The sequence below is a fragment of the Callorhinchus milii genome, unplaced genomic scaffold (assembly GCF_018977255.1).
Source record: "Callorhinchus milii isolate IMCB2004 unplaced genomic scaffold, IMCB_Cmil_1.0 Scaffold20, whole genome shotgun sequence".
In the NCBI taxonomy this organism is placed as follows: Eukaryota; Metazoa; Chordata; class Chondrichthyes; order Chimaeriformes; family Callorhinchidae; genus Callorhinchus; species Callorhinchus milii.
In genome coordinates, this window is record NW_024704761.1 from 5,423,499 (window position 1) to 5,447,133 (window position 23,635).

At 41.0% G+C, this 23,635-nt stretch overlaps 3 protein-coding genes across 5 annotated transcripts; all 3 read left to right on the forward strand.

The window, feature by feature from the left end:
• Positions 1-810: 810 nt before the first annotated feature.
• Positions 811-7,741, forward strand: LOC103175532. 3 transcript variants are annotated; one of them, XM_007888621.2, is made up of 5 exons: positions 811-920; positions 2,389-2,472; positions 3,815-3,954; positions 4,253-4,423; positions 5,805-7,741. In XM_007888621.2, exons 3-5 carry the CDS (start codon positions 3,817-3,819, stop codon positions 7,260-7,262), a joined length of 1,767 nt encoding a protein of 588 aa, XP_007886812.1. In that variant the 5' UTR covers positions 811-920; positions 2,389-2,472; positions 3,815-3,816; the 3' UTR covers positions 7,263-7,741. The 3 variants fall into 3 exon arrangements, with proteins under 3 accessions (XP_007886812.1, XP_042198280.1, XP_007886813.1); XM_042342346.1 differs by lacking the exon at positions 811-920 and having other exon boundaries at positions 2,333-2,472; XM_007888622.2 differs by lacking the exons at positions 811-920; positions 2,389-2,472 and having other exon boundaries at positions 3,796-3,954.
• Positions 7,742-9,108: 1,367 nt separating this feature from the next.
• Positions 9,109-16,451, forward strand: LOC121850496. The gene is made up of 5 exons (XM_042342343.1): positions 9,109-9,196; positions 12,157-12,200; positions 12,945-12,994; positions 14,613-15,013; positions 15,639-16,451. The coding sequence occupies exons 2-5, from the start codon at positions 12,175-12,177 to the stop codon at positions 15,753-15,755; spliced, it is 594 nt and encodes a 197-aa protein (XP_042198277.1). The 5' UTR covers positions 9,109-9,196; positions 12,157-12,174; the 3' UTR covers positions 15,756-16,451.
• Positions 16,452-18,496: 2,045 nt separating this feature from the next.
• Positions 18,497-22,580, forward strand: LOC103175533. The gene is made up of 5 exons (XM_007888625.2): positions 18,497-18,645; positions 18,871-18,896; positions 19,775-19,892; positions 20,394-20,564; positions 21,574-22,580. The coding sequence occupies exons 1-5, from the start codon at positions 18,637-18,639 to the stop codon at positions 22,216-22,218; spliced, it is 969 nt and encodes a 322-aa protein (XP_007886816.1). The 5' UTR covers positions 18,497-18,636; the 3' UTR covers positions 22,219-22,580.
• The last annotated feature ends 1,055 nt before the right edge of the window (positions 22,581-23,635 follow it).

Here is a 23,635-nt window from a genome sequence, read left to right on the forward strand (position 1 = left end):
CTGTGGAATCCTGTGTAGTCTCCTGGAGAAACTACGCCTGTTGACTTTTTTTTTATAAAACACAAATGAAAAGCAATGGCATTGTACTGCCTGTTCAGGTGGACATTAAAGAGCCCATAACACTATTCAAAAAGAGAAGGGAGTTCTCCTGTCACTCAGTTAATCTCTGTCCCTAATAATAATAATGATAATCCTTGCATTTGATATAGCGCCTTATCACGTCGTTGAGACATCTCAAAGCGCTTTACAGGATATACTATAAAGTGGATTGACTGAGTATATTGGGAAAAACGCAGCAGCCAATGATCTCTGAAATTCCCTCTCTTATGCCCCTCCTCACCCAAGTCGAGTCATTCATTTCTCTTTTTGAGTTTTTTTTATAAAACATAAGAAATGCTATACGAAAAAAAGACCAAGGTCCATCTAGTTCATCTTCCACCTTCCTGGCAGTCGCATGCCCCTATATCCTGAACTATCTATACACTATACACTCCATAATGTTATTTCCTAAAAAAAAACTACCTAATCTGTGTTTGAAGGAATCAACATTTCCTGCTTCAACCTTCTCCCTAGGGAGCCTATTCCACAGGTTTACTATTCGCTCACTGAAATAGTACTTCTGTAGATTTGTTCTGTAGATAAGCCCCTTCAATTGCAGGCCGTGTCCCCTGGCTTTACTATTCTGGACCAGTTGAAACAGCCTGTCCTGATCTACATTGTCTCACCCCTTTAGAATCTTAAACACAGCAATCATATCACCCCTCAATCTTCTCTTTTCCAGCTTTATGCTGTTCTTTTCATATTCAAATGAGGTCGATTCATTATTGCTCAACAGGTTTGATGTCACGTAACATAATGCTGTGGTTGTTTCGTTTTCCCGACCGAATCTGATTGTGAAAGTTGTCCTGTACAAGTCCAATGTGAGTACTTGCACTTCTAATGTTTTAACACTGTACATTCTGTAACTTGTTCTACTAAATAGTTTACTTTTAGGAAATAATATGTTCTTATGTATAGCAAAATGCTTAAGACCAACAACAACAACAATTTGTATTCATATAAGGCCCCTTACATAGGGTAGCATCCCAGAGCGCTTGACAGTGGCGGAGAAGTGACCATAGGCACGGGCGAAGAGGAAGGTCTTCAGGCGCGATCAGAAGATGGGGACGGAAAACACAAGGCAGAGGGATAGTGGAAGAGTGTTCCAGAGTTTCGGGGCATAGTGGCTGAAGGAAGGAGGAACAGAAGGCACGAGGGACATGCAGGAGGCTTGAACCAGTTGAGCGCAGGCAACAGGTAGTGGGCTGGGGAGCAAGCAGGTCGGGGAGCTGGGGAGGCGACAGGGCATGAAGGGATTTGAAAACGAGTGTGAGGATCTTGAAATCGATCCTTTCGGTGATAGGGAGCCAGTGGAGCCTGGTTAGAACTGGCGTGATGGGAGTACGGAGTTTAGTACGGGTGAGTGTGCGGGCGGCGGAGTTTTAGATCAGCTGGATTTTGTGGATGGTGGAGCTAAGGAGATTGATGAGGAGGGCATTTAAAAAACAAGAGTCGGGAGGTGATGGGAGGGGCGGGAGGAGAAACCGTTTGTAGAGACCATTTTCCTCTAATAGCATACAATCCAGCTCTCATACCTAAATAGCTAGTTATTTGACAAAAGGAATATATTCATTACTTGTTTCTGTCACAGAAATTAAAATTATGTTTCTGAGAAAAGGACGTCGATTTTACTTGCTGCTTCATATTTTTACACATAAATGTAAATTATTCAAGTATTTTTTGTCTGATTTGTTTTGGAAGAGTTTATATTCCTTCTTTATATTGTTCAGACCCCATTCACTATATTGGGGATTATTCTTGTCACGTATCCCTTGAGCGATTTAGTTTCGGGTGACAAAGGTTACAATGAAAGATTAAGAAAATGTGACGTGTTTCCTTTGGAATGTAGATTTAAAGATAACAAATGTAACTTGATGAGTTTAACTGCAAAGGTCAATCCAAACAAATTGTCCAATGAAAGGTTCAAATATAAATTTATGTGGCAATGGAATAGTGACAGATAAAATATGGAAACAGGATATTTTCAGTATGGAAGCAGACCATTTGAGTTATTATGTTGTGTCACTGCTACCTGCTTTTCAAAATAATTTGTATTATAATAATAATAAGAGAAAGAAGAAGAGTTCTGTAGCTCAGTGGTTAGAGCACTCGCCTCGCAAGCAAGAGACCTGGGTTCGATTCCCAGCAGGGCGAAATGTTGGGGAAGTTTCCTTACTCCACACACCTCTGTTTACCCAGCAGTACGTAGGTACCCGGTCGTTTGTCGATTGATTGATCGCTTTTTTGGGAATAATAATTCCTTCAAAAAAAAATAATAATCATTTTCAGGTCATCTTTGAGGCCAAGGACAACGCAAGCTCCTCCACATCAAATCACATCCTCCGTTTCCAACCGCCCAAGCTTCTTGCACAGGTTGGATACACAGTCTTCCTGCCTTAACATCTGTGGCGAGCGCGTTAAAGACTGTTGGCGTTAAAGTACAAAGGAGAAAGTTTAACTGTTTCCAGGTCACTAAGGCCATTTAACACAGCGACCTGATTTACTTCTGAATCATGTTGTAAATGCGTCTCCTTTACTATAACATTTTCGGGAGATTTAGCTGCCATGTCTTGTAATTGGTTGGGATCACAGGGAACTAAAACTTGTAAGAGAATAAGAATTTGCCCGGTGAAAGAAGCAACTTCCATCCAGTTCATCTTCTACATCTTGACAGTTGCTTGACATGTTGTTTCCAAAACTATGTATTTTATCCTGATATATTATATATGTACTTCTGATACCAATTGATATATATGTATATATGTAGATATGCATACATTGTCCCTCCATTGTGTGAATGGGGCCATAGGAATGTGACTCCGGGATTGATGTCGTCATCATCTAAATCACCCCAATTGATATCAGCATCATTATCATCTTTTGTAGAACCCTCTTTTAAGGCAAATATGGTTCCCCTTTGGGCTGATAAGAGTTTCTTTCAGTTTATTGATGACTTTTAACATGACACACGCGATTCAGATTCTCCCATTTTAGTTTCACGCAATTGTTGTGTTTTTAGGTTAAACGCGGCTTTTAAGTCCGAGTTTTTGCGCTGCATTTGATTGATTTTTCGTTCTAATTCTCTTTTCCCTGCACCATGTGCTTCCTTTTTAAGTAACTCACCAGACACTGACACAGAATGATCCATGTGACCTATTCCTCCATTTGACTGGGTCTTTCTTTATTCTCCTGATCTAATGCCTATTCTAATCCTGCAACTCGTTGCACACTTTTGGCAGCTTTGTTGCACCAAACGAGTTTGACCTGTTTGTGCTGCTCGACTTCTTCTATTAGCTCTCCAAACTTGGCTCTCTCTTCAGTCAATAAATTATCCAAGTGTACATTAGTTGCTAACAGGATTTAAAGCCAAACAGCTATTTCTTTTTCAACTTTTTCACAATTCACTTTACAGTATATTCTGCGAAGCGCTTTGAGACGTCTTGAAGACACGATAAGGCGCTATGTCAAATGCAAGGATTTTTTTATTATTATTATATGCTTTTAGATTTTGCTTATTCTTGCCAAATGTTGAAAAATGGTTTAAACCTTATCCAAGTGTGAGAGCATTTGCGAGAGGAATATATTGTGTAATTTCTGAAGCGTCTCAAAAATTTATTCTCAAAATTATCAATATATTCATTCAGCTCAGATATACCTTTTAGACCAATGCAAATGTAATTTATTCACTTTTAAATTATTGTTTTTTTTCCAATAGTAATGGATCTATACATTAAAAAAATGGAAAACCTAACAAGAAGTGCTGCCCAGTTCATTTGTGTGTCTGTTGAACTAATTTGGATGGCTGTTGAGAAAAAAATACTCTCCAAAACCAAAGGAGACACCTACACAAAAGAGGTGATAGTTTTTTTTAAAAAACTTTTTGTAATCATGGCCTACAGAAAGCTGACATTTCTTATTCTTGATCATATAATGTTAAAATTCCTTTTGTGTGTACAATTTAAACTTAAAGAAAATACTGTGAGTAAATCATAAGTATGTGATATTGCACATTACATTGTATATCCCTCAGTGTTATTTATTGATGTACTGCAGGCAACAACTCAATACAAAATGGTGCTAAATATATTTCCTTTTGTTTTGATTTTTCAGTAAAGCTGAAGAACTAAATTCTGCTTTTTTTTTCTTTTTATAGATTCTTCACACAATTTTCTTTTTGTCATATATTAATCAGCCTTCCATCAAACCAGAAGAAATCTTGACAGGAAAACGACTGACATATTTGTTTTCTTTGTACCCCGATGCATTTGATCGATACAAAACATATCTACCAACACGTCCACCTTACTCAATACTACTCGAAATTGTAAGTTTTAATAGTTAATAATAATAATCCTTGCATTTGATATCGCGCCTTATCACATCTTCGAGATGTCCCAAAGAGTTTCACAGAATATACTGTAAAATGAATTGACTGAATATTTTGCAGGAAAAATGAGGCAGCCAATTGCGCACAGCAGTGTCCCGCAAACAGTCATGGATTAAGAGTGACCAATTTAATATTACTTTTAAAAAATGGAATGGATTATTACTTCCGGAAAAGCGAACCGTCAATTGACTAACAACCGGGTTCACTTACTGCTAGGTAAACAGAGGCGCGTGGAGTAAGGAAATTTGCCCAACGTTTTGGCCTGCCTAGGTCCTCTCGTTTGCGAGACAAGTGCTCTAACCACCGAGCTACAGGACTCCACGACAATTAGTGGGAACTTTGATGCTAAGAAGTGAATTTCACAATGGAGGGTTACCATTACATGTATAAAAGAGTTATATTTATTGTATATTACAAAAAAAACTAGGTTCAGACCCTAAATACAGTATATCAAAACAAACTTTAACGAATATAATAAAAATACAGCAAAGTTGAGAAAAATGACAAGCACCTGTAAAAGATGAAGAATTGCACCTCTATTTCTTTCATAAAAAAATGTTTCACTTGAGAAAGCATTCCTTTTAGGGAACACAAGACTAGTCTAAGAGGTGCTGTGGAAATCAGATCTATTCTTTGTGGGTGTATTTGTGGCAGATTTCTGACTGTTGATAGTACTTTCCCTTATCATTCACATCAGGAATGACATTCTGATTATTAATTGTAAAATTGAATCATCATCAATTACATTATTTTCTGTTCCTGCTCCCCTCCCTTCATTGTTTCCTGATAAGATTTTATTCAATTATGTATTGTGCTGGCCTCACGTACCCTTCCTAATCAACATTGTTTCTTTGCATAAAGGTGTTTCTTAAATGAGTTCAGTGCTATTTCATTCCACTTTAAGTTCAGTTACAAAGAATTTTTAAAAAGCCGATTGATAAATATAGGAGCCTCTTCACTTCATCTTCATAAAGGGATTTATAATAATTTATAATAATCCCTCCAAAAACCAAAAACAATAATAAATTGGTCATTTTCAATCTACGACTGTTTGTGGGACATTGTTGTGCGCAATTGGCTGCCGCGTTCGCCCACAAAAAGTCAATTCACTTTACAGTGTGTTCTGTGAAGCGCTTTGGGATGTCCTCCCGACGTGAAAAGCGCTATATCAAATGCAAGGATTATTATTATTATTATTATTATTTCTGTTTCTTGAGGAGTTATAGAAAGTTTTAAGTTACGTTTTAACAACATGAAATCTATTAAGGTTATCAACTTCATTCTGTACAACTTAAATTTATAATTGTTTATATTTCAGGTTGTGAAATGCCAAGGAAGCGGAGATGCAAACAAAATTCTGAATTTCCTATGGATGCTAAATGAGAAAATGTTGGCCCCACGGACTCACTGGGAAAGTAGGATGTCTGAAGATGATTTCTCATTTATTTCACACGTCATCAGCTGTTGCTATTTCCACGATACAATCACAGATAATAAAACTGGATATTTTTGGGGTGGTTCAATTTCGTGCAAAGGGAAACTTCAGAAAGATATTATGATAGACATATTATGCTGTCAGAGATGGAACAAGGCTGTTACTTTGGCAGTGTACACAGCTTCAACATGTGAAAGGCAGGCTATCATGCTTCCTCCTAATCTACATACAACAGTTTATGAGAAGGTGCACAACAGAGATCATGTGAAAGATGCGACAAGAAATGACATACTTTCTCATTTTAGATGGGAAGCTGTAAATTGTCACTCACATACTTCCGTAAACAGTAAAAAATCTTTTTGGAAATACTATTTCACTAAAAAAGCACCCTGTCAAAAATGCCTTTTTATGTTTCCAGATATGAATTATGAACAACGACGACAAACATATAACATAATATGGAACTATGGCAATTGTGCTGAATGTGACTCTTTGAGCAGTCTTCTCAATGCCCACAGTGACATCTTAAATGGAATAACCATTCATCCACAAAGTGGATTAACCTCAAATTCTCAAAAAGGAATTCAGATCCCTGAAATCTCTCTCTTCATTAATGTAATAAAACAAAGACTTAAATTTAATCTGAAGTCATTTCATATTAATCTGGACCGTGAACTTTTATTCTATGACCCAACTGAATTTCAGGCTTCTAGGGAGAAATCAAATGCCCTTAGTTTGGTGGACTTGTTTAGTTCCACTGTGGCCAAAGCAAGACAATTAAGCCAAATAGTAAATCCTTTTTGGCAACCACTACTTTCAAATCCATTGCCTATTCTAGTACCTGACTCCAGGTTATATTCTCCTTCAGCTCCCAACGTCAAACCATTGCCTGTTCCAATTGGCAATTTCAATTCATGCATTAGTTTGTCTCCACAACCGAACAGTAATTTGTTGAAGCCCTCGTCAACCATTCCTGGTACTTTACACCTCCATCCATCAGTTCCTTTTCTGTTGCCTACTCCAGTTTTAACACAACATAATCCCAGTTTCAATTACTACAGACTCCAGACTTCACCTTTATCATGGCACCAATCTCCACTTAAGGCCTGCTCTAGTCACATGTTTAGTTGTCCCACTAAGTCGCCTTACATTCATGATCGCTCACAGTCTTTAAATCATATCAATGGTCAGCCCCAGACCCAAATTGGCTTTTATGGTTTACTCCAATCTCCAATTAGAATCTGCCATCAATCCCAGTCCCCAATTCACAAAAAGCAAAAATCCCAATCTGTAAAGTGTTCACCTTCAATCAAAGGTGCAGGCTCTAAAATCAAAAAATAATTTACAAGACAGATGAAGAAGCCTCTTTTTGTGCCACCGTACTGTAAAACTGCTTAAGTGAATTAAATGTCCTCACCTCAATTGCTCCTCCTGTTAGACTGCGAAAATAGATATTTTCTGAAATCTGTCAGCAAACTTTCCATAATCCTGATCCCCCAATCACAATCCTTATACTCCTCATCAAAATGAACACTGCTCTCTTGCCAGCAAACGCAGCTTTAAAATAACAGACTGTACATAAACTACAAATACATGACACGTAGCGTATATGATTTGAGCTCTTTGTGACAATCTTTTACGTGAAAGAAGCACAATATGAACGCAAGTGGCTTTTGTGCACGTGCTGCGCGCGTGTTTTGACAGTTTTCCGCGAAACAGACGGAATCAATCCGTGAAGTCGATGTGCTCTGCAGTTTTTCCTGTGTGCTTTTCATTCCGTGTTGAATTGTTTTAAGGTCATAAAAAACGATGACAGTAAATGGGGCCGATTGAGCGTATGGAGTCTCTGCTGGTGTTTTTTTTACCCAGGGAGAGAGACACACACACACACACACACACACACAGAGTCTTGTAGCTCAGTGGTCAGAGCACTCGCTTTGCGAGAGACCCGAGTTCAATTAAATCAAATTAAATTAAATTAAAGCAGGTCAACAACAACAACAACAACAACAGGGCCAAACCTTGGCCAAGTTTCCTTACTCCCACACACACACACACACACACAGCCTCATAATAATCCCTCCAAACCCCCCAAAAAAAAAACAATAATAAAAATTGGTCATTTTCCATCCGCGACGGGTTTTGGGGGGGGCGGGAGGGAACGCTGCTGTGCGCCATCCGCTGCCGCGTCCGCCCGCAACTCCACGGTCGATTCACTTCGCAGCGCGTTCCGGGAAGCGCTTTGGGACGTCCCCCCGACGCGAAAAGCGCTATATCAAACGTGAGGATTAGTATTATTATTAGTAGTGTTATTATTCTGAGATAACAACAACAGATGGCACCTGTTTTAGCGCCCTTCATGTCGGAAAGACATCCTTGAGACACGCACAGAGACACTCACACACAGACACACAGTCGCAAACACATAGATTTCCAGGCAGGGCGAAACACATTTCCAGGCAGGGCGAAACCTCGGGCAAGTTTCCTTACTCCACACAGAGCCTAATAATAATCCCTCCAAAAAACCAAAAACAATAATTAAATTGGTCATTTTCAATCTACGACTGTTTGTGGGACATTGCTGTGCGCAATTGGCTGCCGCGTTCGCCCACAAATATACAGTCAATTCACTTTACAGTGTGTTCTGTGAAGCGCTTTGGGACGTCCTCCCGACGTGAAAAGCGCTATATCAAATGCAAGGATTATTATTATTATTATTATTATTATTATAGAGAGAGAGAGAGCGACACAATCTTAACAGCGGGGCCTACGAGTGGCGCGAAGCCTTATTCCTCGCTGGCGGTCCCGCGCGTTCAGAGCCTCTCCGCCCGCGGAGGCCGAGTTGACAGACAGCGGCCGCTCCTACCCCCGGGGCCGCTGTTCGCTTCGCCGACCGTCCGTTGGCGGTCGTTCCTTCCCGAAGGCCCGCGTCACCCTCCCCCGGGCCCGGGCCCGGGCCCGGCCCCGCCCCGCGGGGGAGGGCTCAGGCATTAGTGTCTCGCAGGTCCGTCACCCCCGCCCGGACTGACGGACGAGTGGGCGTGTCGGTGGGCGTGTCGGGCTGAAGCCACGCTGTGCGCGCGCTGCGAGGCTCGCGCCCCGCCTCCCGCCCCGCCCCCCGCTCCCCTCCCCCTCCCTCCCCCGCTCCCCTCCCCCCACCCACCAACCGCCACCGCCCCCAGTGACTCGCGGAGCCCCGAAACCGATTGCGATCGCTTGAGTTTCTCTGCGCAGTCGAGAGAGACAGAGAGCGGAAGACAGACAGACAGACAGAGGTAACGAACGCACAGCCGCGCCGGCCCGAGATTCGCTGAGAAAGAAGAGAGCCGTCTGGCTCTTGTTTTTGTCTGTGTGTGTGTGTGTGAGGTAAAGGGGTACGTCGTGTGGGGGAGGGGTACGTCGTGTGTGTGGAGGAGGGGTACGTCGTGTATGTGGGGGCGGGGTATGTCGTGTGTGTGTGTGGAGGGGTATGTCGTGTGTCGTGTGTGTGTGGGAGGGGTATGTCGTGTGTGTGTGTGTGTGTGGGAGGGGTATGTCGTGTGTGTGTGGGAGGGGTATGTCGTGTGTGTGTGGGAGGGGTATGTCGTGTGTGTGTGTGGGAGGGGTATGTCGTGTGTGTGTGGGAGGGGTGTGTCGTGTGTGTGTGTGGGAGGGGTATGTCGTATGTGTGTGGAGGAGGGGTATGTCGTGTGTGTGTGTGTGGGAGGGGTATGTCGTGTGTGTGTGTGTGGGAGGGGTATGTCGTATGTGTGTGGAGGAGGGGTATGTCGTGTGTCGTGTGTGTGTGTGGGGAGGGGTATGTCGTGTGTGTGTGTGAGGGGTATGTCGTGTGTGTGTGTGTGTGTGTGGGAGGGGTATGTCGTGTGTGTGTGTGTGTGGGAGGGGTATGTCGTGTGTGTGTGGGGCGGGGTATGTCGTGTGTGTGTGTGTGGAGGGGTATGTCGTGTGTCGTGTGTGTGTGGGAGGGGTATGTCGTGTGTGTGTGTGTGTGGGAGGGGTATGTCGTGTGTCGTGTGTGTGTGGGAGGGGTATGTCGGTGTGTGTGTGTGGGGAGGGGTATGTCGTGTGTGTGTGGGAGGGGTATGTCGTGTGTATGTGTGTGTGGGGAGGGGGGGGTTAGTTGATGGGTCATCCGCTGTGTGTGTGTGTGTGTTGCGCAAACGCTCACAAGGCCTCGTCAAACCGCCCACAGAAAACATGTCGCAGCTGGAAATTAGGCCCCGGAAAAGCCTCTCCGCCGCTTCCGCCGCCGCCGCCGCCTCGGTTTATTGCTTAAAATGGTTACTTGTCCGTGGAGGGGGGGGAGGAGGGGGGGTAATGGTTGTGGGAGAGGGAACAGTGGGGGGGGGTTCGGGGTGAGAACTACAGGTCTTTTAAAACAAAATCTTGATAATAAAATTTGATCCCTCGATCCACGACTGTCTGTGGGTGGGGTGGGGGGCGGGTGGGAGGGGCGCTCATCAAACGCTCTGGGACGCCGTCCCCAAACTGCTGCTGTTGTTGCTGTTGTTGTTGTTGTTGGACGCTCCTGGGCGCAACATGGGCTGCACAGGCTACCCACAGTCACTACACTTTGCGGCGCGTCCCGCGAAGCGCTTTGAGAAACGTCTTATCAGGCGCCGTATCGAGCGCCAATAATTGTTGCTGTTGTCGTCGTCGTCGTCGTTGTCGTGGTCGTCGTTGCAAAGAGTCGAGTGGAAGAAAAAGGCGAGGTGTTGATTTCATTTTAATTTTGAAACGTACGCAGTTTGGCCGGCGGCTGTCTACGCCCTTTCGTAGCCGGTAGCCAGGCACGACCTGGCTCTGCGTGGGCGGGCGGCTGAGTTGCGAAACGCAGGAAGTGAGATGTATTTTTTTTCTCTCTCTGGGCCCGAGCAGGAAAACCCCCGGCCCGTGGTTTCTTTTGGTGGTTTTCCGCAAGCGGGCTGCGTTTGGAAGTTTTCCGTGACTTTTTTTTTAGCGCACAAAAAAACACACTTCGGGGTTTTTTTTTTTTCGCACCGCATCTCACGCGCACGCGTCAAGACATCCCAGTGATCGAGTGACAGACACCCCCGAGGCTCCTCGTCACAAAATGGTGCCTCGGCTGCCGATCACAAAATGGGTGCAGTTCCTAGGGTTGCTTCGGAGACGGCTGTTGGGTTCTCTTAAGCGCTCCCGGACACTTCCCTCCGTGAAGGGCGTTATATAGATCCAAGTTGTTTTTGGAGAGGGCGAGTGTTTTAAAATCGATTTTTTTTTTTTTTCTTTAGTCTCTCTTTGAGTCGTTATACGTTTTGGATATGTGACCTCCAATCGAGATTCTCTTGGTTCTTGAATCAACTAACCTGTCAAACGCAAGGTTTGTTTCAGTCTTCTGTTACGAAGAGCGAACAGTTTCGCCCCAACCTTTACAATTGTCCTTGTCGTTCTGAACCCACTCCTATGCGTAAATGTACAACAAAATACACAACCATTGCACTTTATAAATATAAATAATAATCCTTGCATTTCATATAGTGTTTTTCACGTCTTCTAGACAACAACAACAACAAGATTCCATTTATAAAGCGCCTTTCACGTCAGGAGGACGTCCCAAGGCGCTGCAGAGTTGGGTCATGACCCGAGCAGGGGGGAAATGGTCATGGGGAGGGGAGGGAGCGAGGAGGGGGTAAATGGTCAGGGTGAGGGGAGGGGAGGGAGCGAGGAGGGGGAAGAGAGTCGAGAGGGGAGCTGAAGGCTCGGTCACAGAGAAAGGTTTTGAGACCGGCCTTGAAGGAGGAAAGGGAGGAAGCAAGGCGAAGGCACTGGGGGATAGAGTTCCAGAGCCTCGGGGCTGAGAGGCTGAAAGCCCGACCACCAATGGTCAAAGCGCTTCCCAGAATATACTGTAAAGTGAATTGACTGTATATTTTGTGGTTGAAACGTTGCAGCCAATTGTGCACAGCAGTGTCCCACAAGCAGTCGTGGATTGAGTGACCAAATTATTTTTTTGAAGGATTTTTATCCCCCAAAAGCAATCTGCCTTTACTTTGCAGTAAATCCCTGTGAAGCACTTTGAGATGCCCTCCTACCGTGAAAACCACTATGCCAAATGCAAGGATTATTATTTTATTAACCCCATTGCTTGAGTTTTAGATGTTAGGTGGGCACAGGTACAGTATTTCTAAACTATATTGCTTGTTGGATGCAATGTGCTGTTTTATGAAATTGTGCTTCTTTACCTGACCTCATATGATATTTCCCCCCATTTCAGAAATCCAAATTGATCTTGATGGCTGTGACTACAGTACAGATCATGTGAGTAAACCCTTCCACTACATGTTGAAACCAATTGCTCTTCACTGATATCGGTACTTCAAAGGTTGATGGGTATTTGTTTAAGCTCTTCCTGCTTGATGTGTGTATCAGCTGCAATATTAATATACAGCGAAACTTGCATAAGTCTGATCTGTATAAATCGTACAATCACCTACAACAACAACAAGATTCCAATTATAGAGCGCCTTTCACGTCGGGAGGACGTCCCAAAGCGCTGTCCAGTTGGGTCAGGACCCGAGCAGGGGGGAAATGGTCAGGGTGAGGGGAGGGAAGGGAGGAGGGGGTAGAGAGTCGAGAAGGGAGCTGAAGGCACAGTCAAAGAGAAAGGTCTTGAGACCGGCCTTGAAGGAGGAAAGGGAGGAGGCGGCGAAGCCACTGGGTGATGGAGTTCCAGAGCCTCGGGGCTGAGAGGCTGAAGGCCCGGCCACCGATGGTAGGGCGGTTGGGGCGGGGGATGTGGAGCAGACCGGAGCCAGAGGAACGGAGGGTACGGGCAGGTAGGTAGGGGGATAGTAGGTCAGAGAAGGGAGCAAGGCAGTGAATGGTCGTACATCTGCCCAAGTCCTGTTCAAGAGTTTATATTCTATGCAGGTTTGACATAACTCATACATTATCTAAGTCATATTAAATGTATGGTCCCACCTGATACAACTTGCGAGGTTTACTGTATAAAGTAATGCATGAATGCTTTGGAGGTTTGTAAATCTTTTTTTTATGTTTTAGAAGCAGGATGAAAGGTCCTTGTATGGATGACTTCATTCGAATGCGATCAGGTAAACTTTTCTGCAAATAAACATTTTTATCACACTGCTTTAAGTCTAATCTCACGGAATCCAACCACAACACTAACCCATATTGACATATTTTTACATACTGTACAAGATGATGCTTTTTGAAATTAAAGTGTATTACCTTTAAAATGTGATTACAGTTTCCCATTAAAATATTAGCTGCAGTGCTAAAATGTACACATGCAAACTGATTGAATGAATCAAACATTTACTACAAGAATACAATGTGCATTTTCCCACCTCAGGCACTGGTAGGATCACATTCAACCTTACTGAGCCGGTCTGGAACCTTGGCGTCTTGTTTGACCCTCAGTTGTCCTTTCTACCTCAAATCTATGCCATGACCTGCTCTGCCTTCGCCCACCTCTGCAACATTGCCCAGCTCCGCCACTGGCTCTCCCCTTAGGCTGCCGTAACCTTCATCCACGCATTTATTACATCTACAACAACAAGATTCCATTTATAGAGCGCCTTTCATGTCGGGAGGAGGTCCCAAGGCTCTGCGTGGGCGGCTGGGCTACATCTAGGCTCAACTATGCCAATTCCCTGCTTATTGGCCTTCCTAATTGTTCCCCCCCACAAGCTCTAGATCATCCAGAATTCTGCAACTAGTGTCGTGTTCTGCACTAGGCTCCGTGACCCTAGAACCCCCACCCTCGCTCTGCTCCACTGGTTCCCCATTCAGTCAGAGGACAGGGTTCAAAATCATCATCCTTGCCTTCAAAGTCCTCCACGGCCTTGCTCCTTCCTATCTCTAACCTGCTAACGCCATATCAACCTGTCCTCTCAGCAGGCCTTCCGGCCTGTTCCAAGTTCCCCCACCTGGCCTGCCCCACAATTGGTGGTCAGGTCTTCAGTCTTTGTTCCTACCTGTTACATCTCCATCCCACAGTCTCAAGACCCTGCTCTTTGGCCGCGTCTTTGGCCACACTCCTATCTTCACCACCCCTCATCCCAACTCCCTTGCTAGGGTCCAAATCCCTGACTGTCCAGTGCCTTGGAACATTCTCCCAACGTGAAAGGCACTATACAAATGTAATTTGTTGTTGATGTATTCTTATCGCTTCTTAATCTTGTCTTGCAAGATTAAGAAGCATAGATAATAATAATCCTTGCATTTGATATAGCGCTTTTCACGTCGGGAGGACGTCCCAAAGCGCTTCACAGAACACACTGTAAAGTGAATTGACTATATTTGTGGGCGAACGCGGCAGCCAATTGCGCACAGCAATGTCCACAAACAGTCGTAGATTGAAAATTACCAATTTGTTATTGTTTTGTTTTGGAGGGATTATTATTAGGCTGTGTGTGGAGTAAGGAAACTTGTCCAACGTTTCGCCCTCTGCCTGGAATTGAACTCGGGTCTCTCACTTGCAAAGCGAGTGCCCTAACCACTGAGCTACAGGACTCCACAATAGCATATACAGCATAGATATATTTAAGGGAAAGCTAGATAGGTACGTGAAGGAGAAAGGAATAGAACGTCATACTTGAAGGCTTAGTTGAGGAAAGGCAGGAGCAGGCTCATGTGGAGCATAAACAGTTGGACCGAACGGCCTGTTTCTGTGCTGTAAATTCTAATGTATTCTAATGTCTCTAGGTGAAAATATTCTGCAAGAAACAAGCAACTTTGTAAAAGAATACAGAGGGATGGAGATGCCTTTCAAAGTGACATTTCATTCAAAGCCACGTGATGTGGTTCTTGAAATTGGCGACCTGGAAAATACTGCTTATGCTGGGAGAAAGCATATGCTTGACTCTTGGAAACATCTGTACCTGGACAAATCCACAGAGCTAGAGGTGTTGGGTGTCCTAAATGGATTGCCTTGCCTAGCACCTTGGCTCCAGTTTATTATCCTTGTTGCAGAAGATGGTGTTGTGTATGCTCATGAAAATGAAGTACTACACAAAATTGCTGAAAATGCAATTCAGCTATTTGAAGGGAAAGGTGTGATTCCCGGCAAGAAAGTCTACAGATACGGCAAAGGATTTATGCCAACGGTAAACATTTAAAAATTATATCCTCTTATTTTGATGCAATGTAGAATTTAATCAAGAATAAAATAAAACTGAGTAGAACACATTCAATATGAAATAAAAACGAAGAAAACTGGAGTAGAAGAAATAGAGAAGGGTGATCCAACTGGCGGCCTCCGTCCATTTCTCAAATACGGCATCCAGCCCTCGGCAGCCAAAAGGTTGGACCATTCTGTTTTAGTTAATGAAGGGAAATAGCAAGGTAATTTTAAAAATCAAGTATTGAATATAATCCTATGAAGTCGTGGAACTTTGAAAGAACAAAGGAAATGGGCTAATATGAATGTGGCTTCGGAGGAAGAGTTACTCAAGACTTGCCAAAAGCAAATGAAATGTGAATGTTTTATATTCAAAGTACTTTTCTACCTAAATAGTGTTTTTTTTAAACAATACCAGAAATTCTTCAGGTTATAGACTGCAGATTCTAGGTCTGCATGTTGCTCTGCTTATCTGATTCGGTGATACCTCTGACTGGGGGGAGTTGCCTGCCTTGCAGAGTACTTATGCTTATTTTAATTATTTCATTTCAAGCAACTTGTCCAGAGCTACTTGATTCGGTATGATTGACTTTGCTTGTTTTTATTTGCAGACTACTGAAGAGAACCTACGTATGGTGAAAGGTATTCAATTGAATAAAAGTATCTTAAAGTCACAAATTACGCAGACAGCAAAGCAGATAAATTCAGGATGTTGCTTGACCTTCTGAATTGAGCGGAGCTGCAGAAATTAATGCTTCATTAATCATTTCTACTCTATGGTAAAGTTCATCGAGGTGGCGATCTTTCTTGCCTCCTTCAAGGAAGGCAAACTTCTGAATGATGAGACGATTGTCTTTTCCAAAATGAAAGGCTAATCTCAATGGAACTATTCAGACGATGGATAACAATACTGGAAACCAGCCAGCTTAAGAAATAAATTCATGAAATAGGAGTAGGACTTTTCAATACACTTTAAAAAAAGCTCTTATATTTTTTTATTGAATATATATAACCAATCAAGGAATCGATGGGTCATCGCACAACTTGTTACCCTGGAACTCTGCCTCAATCCATTCCCCTTGTCCCCTCCCTTCCAACTGAAGATCTTTTTGATCGAGCTTACCCTTGCCCTCTCCCCCTGGCTCAGGATAGACTCTGCCGCTACCAAGCTCTCCGGGATGCTACCCCACGTGAAGGGTACTATAAAATGCAGTGCCTTGGGACATCCTGATGTAAAAGGCGCTATACAAATGTAATTTTGTAGTGTATGTTAAGTTGTATATTGTGTGAAGCACTTTGATACGGCCTTCTGATTCGGAAGGTTTACATAAAGATAAATTGGTAAATTTTTTAAATAACTCATCTATAAAATGTCATTCATTGTACTTCGGAAAATAAACACAATATCTGTCTGTGATTAAAAATGACTACTTCATGCTGCCTTTTCATCAACAAATTACCCAGTATAAAACTTTAGATACATTTTAGGATTTCAAAATAACTTGCTATTTAAATTAAGATAGTAGATAAAGAAATATTAAAGACTTAAGAAACCACAGATTTATACATGTAAAATATGAATTTAATCATATTCTAAATTAGACATTCACATAGTGTTTTGAACAGTCTATGGAACCTTTGCCTAACCTAGCTCACTGATGCAGGATGAGGAGAGCAAAGCCAGAGGATTCTATGCCACTGATACATTGTGGGTTTTGGGACGTCCTCCCGACGTGAAAGACGCTCTATAAATGTAAATTTTGTTGTTGAGTTGGTAGCCATAAAGAATGCTTGACGTCCAGAGGAATAGAGTTATCAAGGGATGAGTGAATACAGCTATCAAGAAAGACTAAACAGGTAAGGCTTTTTCACTGGGAGAGAAGATGATTGCAAGGGGACCAAGTACGGGCATTTAAAATAATGGAATGATTTGATAAAGTGAGCATAGGTTGTTCCTACTTGTTGGTGATTCTAAAACGGAGGACGGGGTGTAGGGTTTAAAGAGTTTAGGTGGAATCTCTTGACGGAATGGGAGTATGTGAAACTCACTAATCGAAGCTATGTTTGAAGCAGAAAGCATTAATGCATTTAAGAAGAAACTTGTTGCAAACATAAGAGGAATGAGGAGGGATTGAGGCTCGTATGGAATAAAACAGGACTCTTGGGGCTGAATGGTATGTTTCAGTGCTGTATGTGTATGTAATTCTAATTCTGTACATTCATATAAAAGGGTTAATCACCCAGCAGTCTGTAACCAATAAAAGCTCACTGACATGATCAGGAAGAAGATGACAAAGTTTCGTTTTCACAAAAAAGGGCTGGGCAACCAGAGTAAGTCAAATTGTTTGGTCTTTGATAGTTTTATGAGCTAAATGTGTGATTTCTTGTATGTTATTTTGTGTTTGTGTGTATTTTTGTTAGCAAATTTACTGCCATGTGTTTATGGAATATTTGAAAAGCTTAAAGCGAATGAAACTGTTCCTTTTGAAATCATTGAATGTTGTATGAAAGGCGGCCGTTTGTGTGTGGAGACTCTTTTTGAATGGAAAATTATAAGATTTGTCTAATGATTAATTTGTAATGTTGCTTACTCTCTCTGTCTCTCTCTTCAAGAACACACCCTAATCACTTACTTCTGGATAGTATTAGACGCAGGTAGGTGATCATTCGCTAACCAAAAAAAATAAAAATTGATCATTTTCAATCTATGACTGTTTGTGGGACGTTGCTATGCGCAAATGGCTGCCACGTTCGCCCACAGACATACAGTCAATTCACTTTACAGTGTGTTCTGTGAAGGGCTTTGGGACGTCCCCCCGACGTGAAAAGCGCTATATCAAATGCAAGGATTATTAAGCAACACATCCTCTTTATTTCCTGACAGTATCTACATTCTGTAGTCCAGTTCGAGGCTTTTTAATTTTGAATCTATGTCTTCTAGATTCGTTCCACTGTCTTAAATCAAATAACCAGCTTTTTATCTCCCTCATGATTTTGATTTTGACATTGATTCTTGTAATTTTGAAATTGTGCATCATGAAGCCCCCTCAGCTTTTAAATTTTTTCTAATAAATATAAACTCAGCTCTGTGGACTTCTTCACATAAGATTGATCTTGAAATCGCAGATTTTTCTCTGAGCCTTCCCAACCCTCCAAAGTCTTTTTAAAGAGTTGGTGTATTCTAAATCATTGCATTAAATAGTAAATTATTCCATATTTGATGTACAGTCAAACTTGAAGTCCAATCCATTTTCTGGATGCATAGAGCGCTGAGATTTGGTGCTAGGATTTTAGGAGCCCTGACAGATACAAAGATAAGACGTTTTATCAACTACTATGCATCTTGGTGCTATGATATTGCTTTTCATCCAGAATAAGATCCGGAGGTTCATACTGTACACGCCAATTCTACAAAAAAATTAGATTCAAGTAGACTACTGCAGAGCTCCGTTCCTATAATTTGGTTCCTATAAATATTATTAGTGTTTGGGGGGGGGGGGGAGGGATTATTAGAACACAATTGTTGTACTTGATTCAAAGAGCTATTCTTACTGTGCTTTTCCTTTCAGTTTTCAATAATATTTCTTCGTCAATCACTGCCAAAACGAAATGGGAACTGTACGTATGAAAATAAGCCACAAATATTAATTCAGTTACAAAGTAATGTAACAATATTTCCTCCAAGTGTGTTTATTTTTTGTTGGAAGTACATTGTAGGTTGCAGATTAGTAGCTGGGAACATGAATTGACGTGTACTGTGTATATATACTCTATCGTTATTCAACATTTTAAGCACTAAGTTTGCTATAATCATTGCATTCACTATTATCCCATTCTTTCCAGAGGTCTGCTATTGAGGTTATTGGCAGGTAAACCCAGTTTTCATTATTTTTAAAATTCTTTTCAGTTGACGGATGTTTTAAATGCATTTCCAGGAAGATTTTTGACTTTGCAAAATGTTAATTCTCAAAACTTGCACTTACATAGCACCCTCCATGCAAGGTTGCGTCTCAGAGCGCTTAACTGTTGCAAGCCTGACTCCGAGCCAGGGTGGGTGAGGGTTTTAAAGAAAAACTAAATATAAAGAGTGAAGTCAGCCCCCTTGCTACATCATTTGCTCTTTCCTTAAGAAGAAAACTTTAATAGAAGAATGCAACTTTTGCATTTTATGTTAACCTCTAGCCAATCTGTCCTTTTTGTCACCATTTAGCTTTTCTGTATTATTCTGTATTTTGACTGTGCTTCATTTCTGACCTTCCCAAAATCAGCCTGAAAATCATATGGTCTGAAATAAGATTATTCCTCATCAATTTTTCAATTCCCAGGCATAACAAGACATTAGGCAAGTTTCCTTAATCCGCACGCCTGTTTACCAAGCAGTAAATAGGAACCCAGTTGTTAGTCGATTGGCAGATCGCTTTTCCAGGGGTTATAATCCCATCAAAATTAAAAATAATAATAATTTAGACACTCAATCCCCAGCTGTTTGTGGGATACTGTTGTGCACAATTGGTTGCCGCGTTTTGCCAACAAAATATATTTGATATTCCTAGGCATAGCGAATCGTTGAGCATGTTTCCTTACTGTACAAATCTTTGTTTACCTGGGGCTAGATTTCAAACCCATTTCACCTCTCATGCTTAGTCCACATTACAAATATACCAGGATACTTTATTTATATTTGTGTATATATATATTTTATATATTATATATAATATATAAGTCCTTTTTATCTTGTTTTATTTAGAAAGAACAGAATTGCACAAAGAGAAGCCCTAGTTTCCAGTGGTATCGATTTCATCTCAGAATTTTCCTATATATTAAAAATTGTTCCACCTGCAGAGAGAAACAAATACATGGAAAAGGTTGTTTTATTTAAGAATGTTTTAATACTGTATATATGTTACAGAAACAATTTAAGTAAATGTTTTAATTCCAAAACTTAAATCCGAATGATCTAATTGTGGTTTTGAATTTTACTGGAATTTAGACATCCTTCAGACAATGTATGGTATTGTAACCTGGTACAGCAGTTGATCGATACAGTTTGATTTTCCGAACATAATGATTAGCATCACAACAGATCATTTAACAAAAGTTTTCTCCCTGCAAAGAGATTATTGAAAGCAGCATCTTCTTTTAGATGATAGATACCTATTAGTACTTTCTTCATATCTAGTGTTTTCACCTCACTTAGACAATATTGTTAAGCAGTTGTGTTATCTTGGGGGGTTATTCCTTTGTACTGATGTGTTTGATCAACTCAGACACTCCATGCAATGTTTTTTTCCTAATCAATACGCATCATTGTCATATAGATAATTCCAATAGCGTACTCTCCCAAGTCATATTTTCCATGTTCACAGGTGCTGCACTCAATCTTCTTTTTTGGAGGCATTAATGTGCTTCCAGTAAAACCAGAGGAATTTCTTCCAAGTGAAATGGTTACAGCTTTCAAGAAGAACTATCCCAAACCCTTCCAGGAATACAATACCCACCTTCCAACGCAAACCCCATATTCCATTGTACTTGAAATGGTGAGTCCAACAGCATTTAACAATAACAGTAACTTATTTAATTGAACCAACTATTTTATGTTGGTTGACTGACTCCGGCCTCCTGCTTGCCCTCAAACCCTCCACCCTGCCATCGGGAGTCAGGCTTTCAGCCACTACACCCAACACTCTGGAACAGTCCCTCAACCCCTCCGCCTTGCCCCCTCTCACCCTTTTCAAGTTAAGCCTGAAAACCTTCTTATTTGACTATGCTTACGGCCCCGGCTCGGAGTCAGGCTCCGCCACTGTTAAGCGCTCTTGAGATGCTACCCTGCATGGAGGGCGCTATGTAAGTGCGATTTTTGTTGTAAGTTTAAAGACCAATTCTGTTTTCTGGTGTTAATCAGTTAAAAACTGAAATGAAACCATCTTGAGTACCAACCAGGTGTTTTGAGGAAAAAAAAGTTATATTGTCAGAGCAAACGATTTCAATGCTGGGGAATGAAAAATGTTTTCCAATTTTGTCATCCCAAACCACTCGAGGTCAGGTATAGCCCACAAAATATACAGTCAATTCACTTTATAGTATATTCTGTGAGATGACTTGATAAGGTGCTGTATCAAGTGCAAGGATTATTATTTTATTATAATTGTAGAGTGACGCTTCATTTATTTTGCCCAAACAATGTACCTTATTGTTAACTTCAGAATATAAATGTTATCTTTTTACACCGTGCCATGGCTTGTTTTGCCTTCCCAACCACTGCCTCTTCCCTCAGGCCACTGAGATTCTCATCCACACATTCATGTCTAGGTTTGACTAGGCTAACTCCCTGCTTCTCAACTCTTCCCTTCACAAGCTGCAGATCATTCAAAACTCAGCAGCTCGTGTCCTCTGCTGCAACAAGTTTTGTGACTATTACCCCCCATCCCATTTTATTTTTGAAAAGCACAATTTCTGGTTCGAGTCGGCTCCTGACTCAAAGGATCTGAGCCACCAGCAATGGGAAACATTAAAAACATTTCTCTAATTGTATATTCTCTGTACTAGGTTGAGAAATACAGTGGAAGTATCGATGTTTTGGAAAGACTGAGAACATGGAACAATAGAGTGAACGGAAAGATTATAAATAATTTTGTTTCAACTGTTGTCTCCTATTGTTGGCCTCAAGGTGGACGGTGTTATTATGGAGCTTCTTTGTCATGTTTTGGCTTAATGGAAGCAAAAACTATGATTGCCATTTCATGTTTCAAGACATGGCACCCGGCTATAGGATGGGTTGTGAGCACTTGTCAGCGCCAAAAAGCTAACTTAAAATTTTCTCCAGGTGTACACTCAACCGCTGTTAGAATGAAATTTAGGTCAACAGCAAACGACAAATTGCTACCACCATGCTTCAAGTGTCACAGCATGTTTCAAAACGTGGTGTATGAGCCAAAATATTCTTCGGACGACACGGAGGACCAAAATGAACCACCATGGAGCCATGGTAATTGTGCTGAAAGTGAATCATTCAGTAAACTTCTAAATGCTGATTCGACCGTCTCTTCCGACACGAAGGCTCACATCGGAGGAACCTTGCAGGCCATAGAAAACATAACGCTGGAAACTGACCCACTTGAAAAACAAATTCGGAACATAGGAGCCAGACAATTTAAATTGCCTAGAAATAGTTCCCTTAAATTTTTTTCCTGATTCTGTAGAGTAAAACTATCAAAGAGTACATTCAATCATGATTTAGAAAACAGAAAAGTTTTTAAAAAATTAATCATGGTAAATCTCAAATCAACCTGAATCGAATACCATATAGATATGAGACAGATATGTTTCTTATTACAAAAGGGATTATGAGGATAAGGCAGGGTTAGGTTATCATCTGAAGTTAGATTAGAAGATCAGCCATGATTGAATGACGGGGCAGGCTCGAATGGCCTACTCCTGCATGTTATGTTATATTCTTTGCATTGTATAACAGTAGTTTCCTTTTTACGTATTTATTGAATGTATCTGAAAAATAACCAATAAAGAACTCAATGTGTCATCACACAAACTTACAATGGCCTCCTAACTCAAAGGTTTATACAGAGTTAAATTGGTATTGTAACTTTTTTTAAAATGAACTCTCAAATCTGAAAGATTTCATTGTGTGTACTTTAAAAAAGAAATGACTACTTCATGCTATCTTTTCATTGACATATTACACAGTACAAAACTTGAAATACATTGTAGGATTTCAAAATAATTTACTATTTAAAAAGTAAAAATAGTAGATAAAAAAATTAGACTTAAGAAACCACAAATTTATACAGGTACAAAGAATTTATATATTCTAAATTAGACATCAGATAAATTAGGCAGATTCACTGAATGAGTAATTAATGATATTATTATAATTACTCAAGACGTACAATTCTGTTGATGAGAGAAGCAGGAATGTCAAGATGAATTGTCCTAAGCCATCAATTGTTTGATGCAAACTCCTTGAAGGACTCATCTTTGTATTCTGTTAAAGGTGTTTTTCAATTTTATTGAAAGATTTTAAAACAGAATATTTGTAGTTACAGATACATTTCCAATTTTACAAAGACAAATGCTGAACAATATAGGTCTCATAAAAAGACAGCATACAAAACAAAATCTGATGTTCAATTTTTCCACTTCATTGAGAGATTGATTTCATGGAAAAAGAACAAGTTATATAAATATGAATGTTTTGCTTGCTTGTACACTACTACTAACATTAAGTGGTGTACAAAGATGCCTTTTTGAATTTGTTTTATCTATAACGCTTCTAATATCCTAATAAAGTTTAGGCTTTGGAATCATTTTAAAACCCATCACACGATCAGGAAGCTAGTGCAATTACTGCAGGAAGTGACATTTTTAAAAAAGTATGAAAAGTCACAACTTTTACAAATTATATTGAATGCGCTTTTATACAACTATCCAGTCAAAAATTAGCGGCGTTCTGTCTGCACCATTAACACCATGGTGTCTGTTTTCTAAGTGAAATTAAAAACGATTGACAGCCAACACATTTTTCTCAAATAAAAAATAGAGATATATCAGGAAATGGGTGAGCAAGCAGCAGCTAAGTTCTAGGAATTATGAC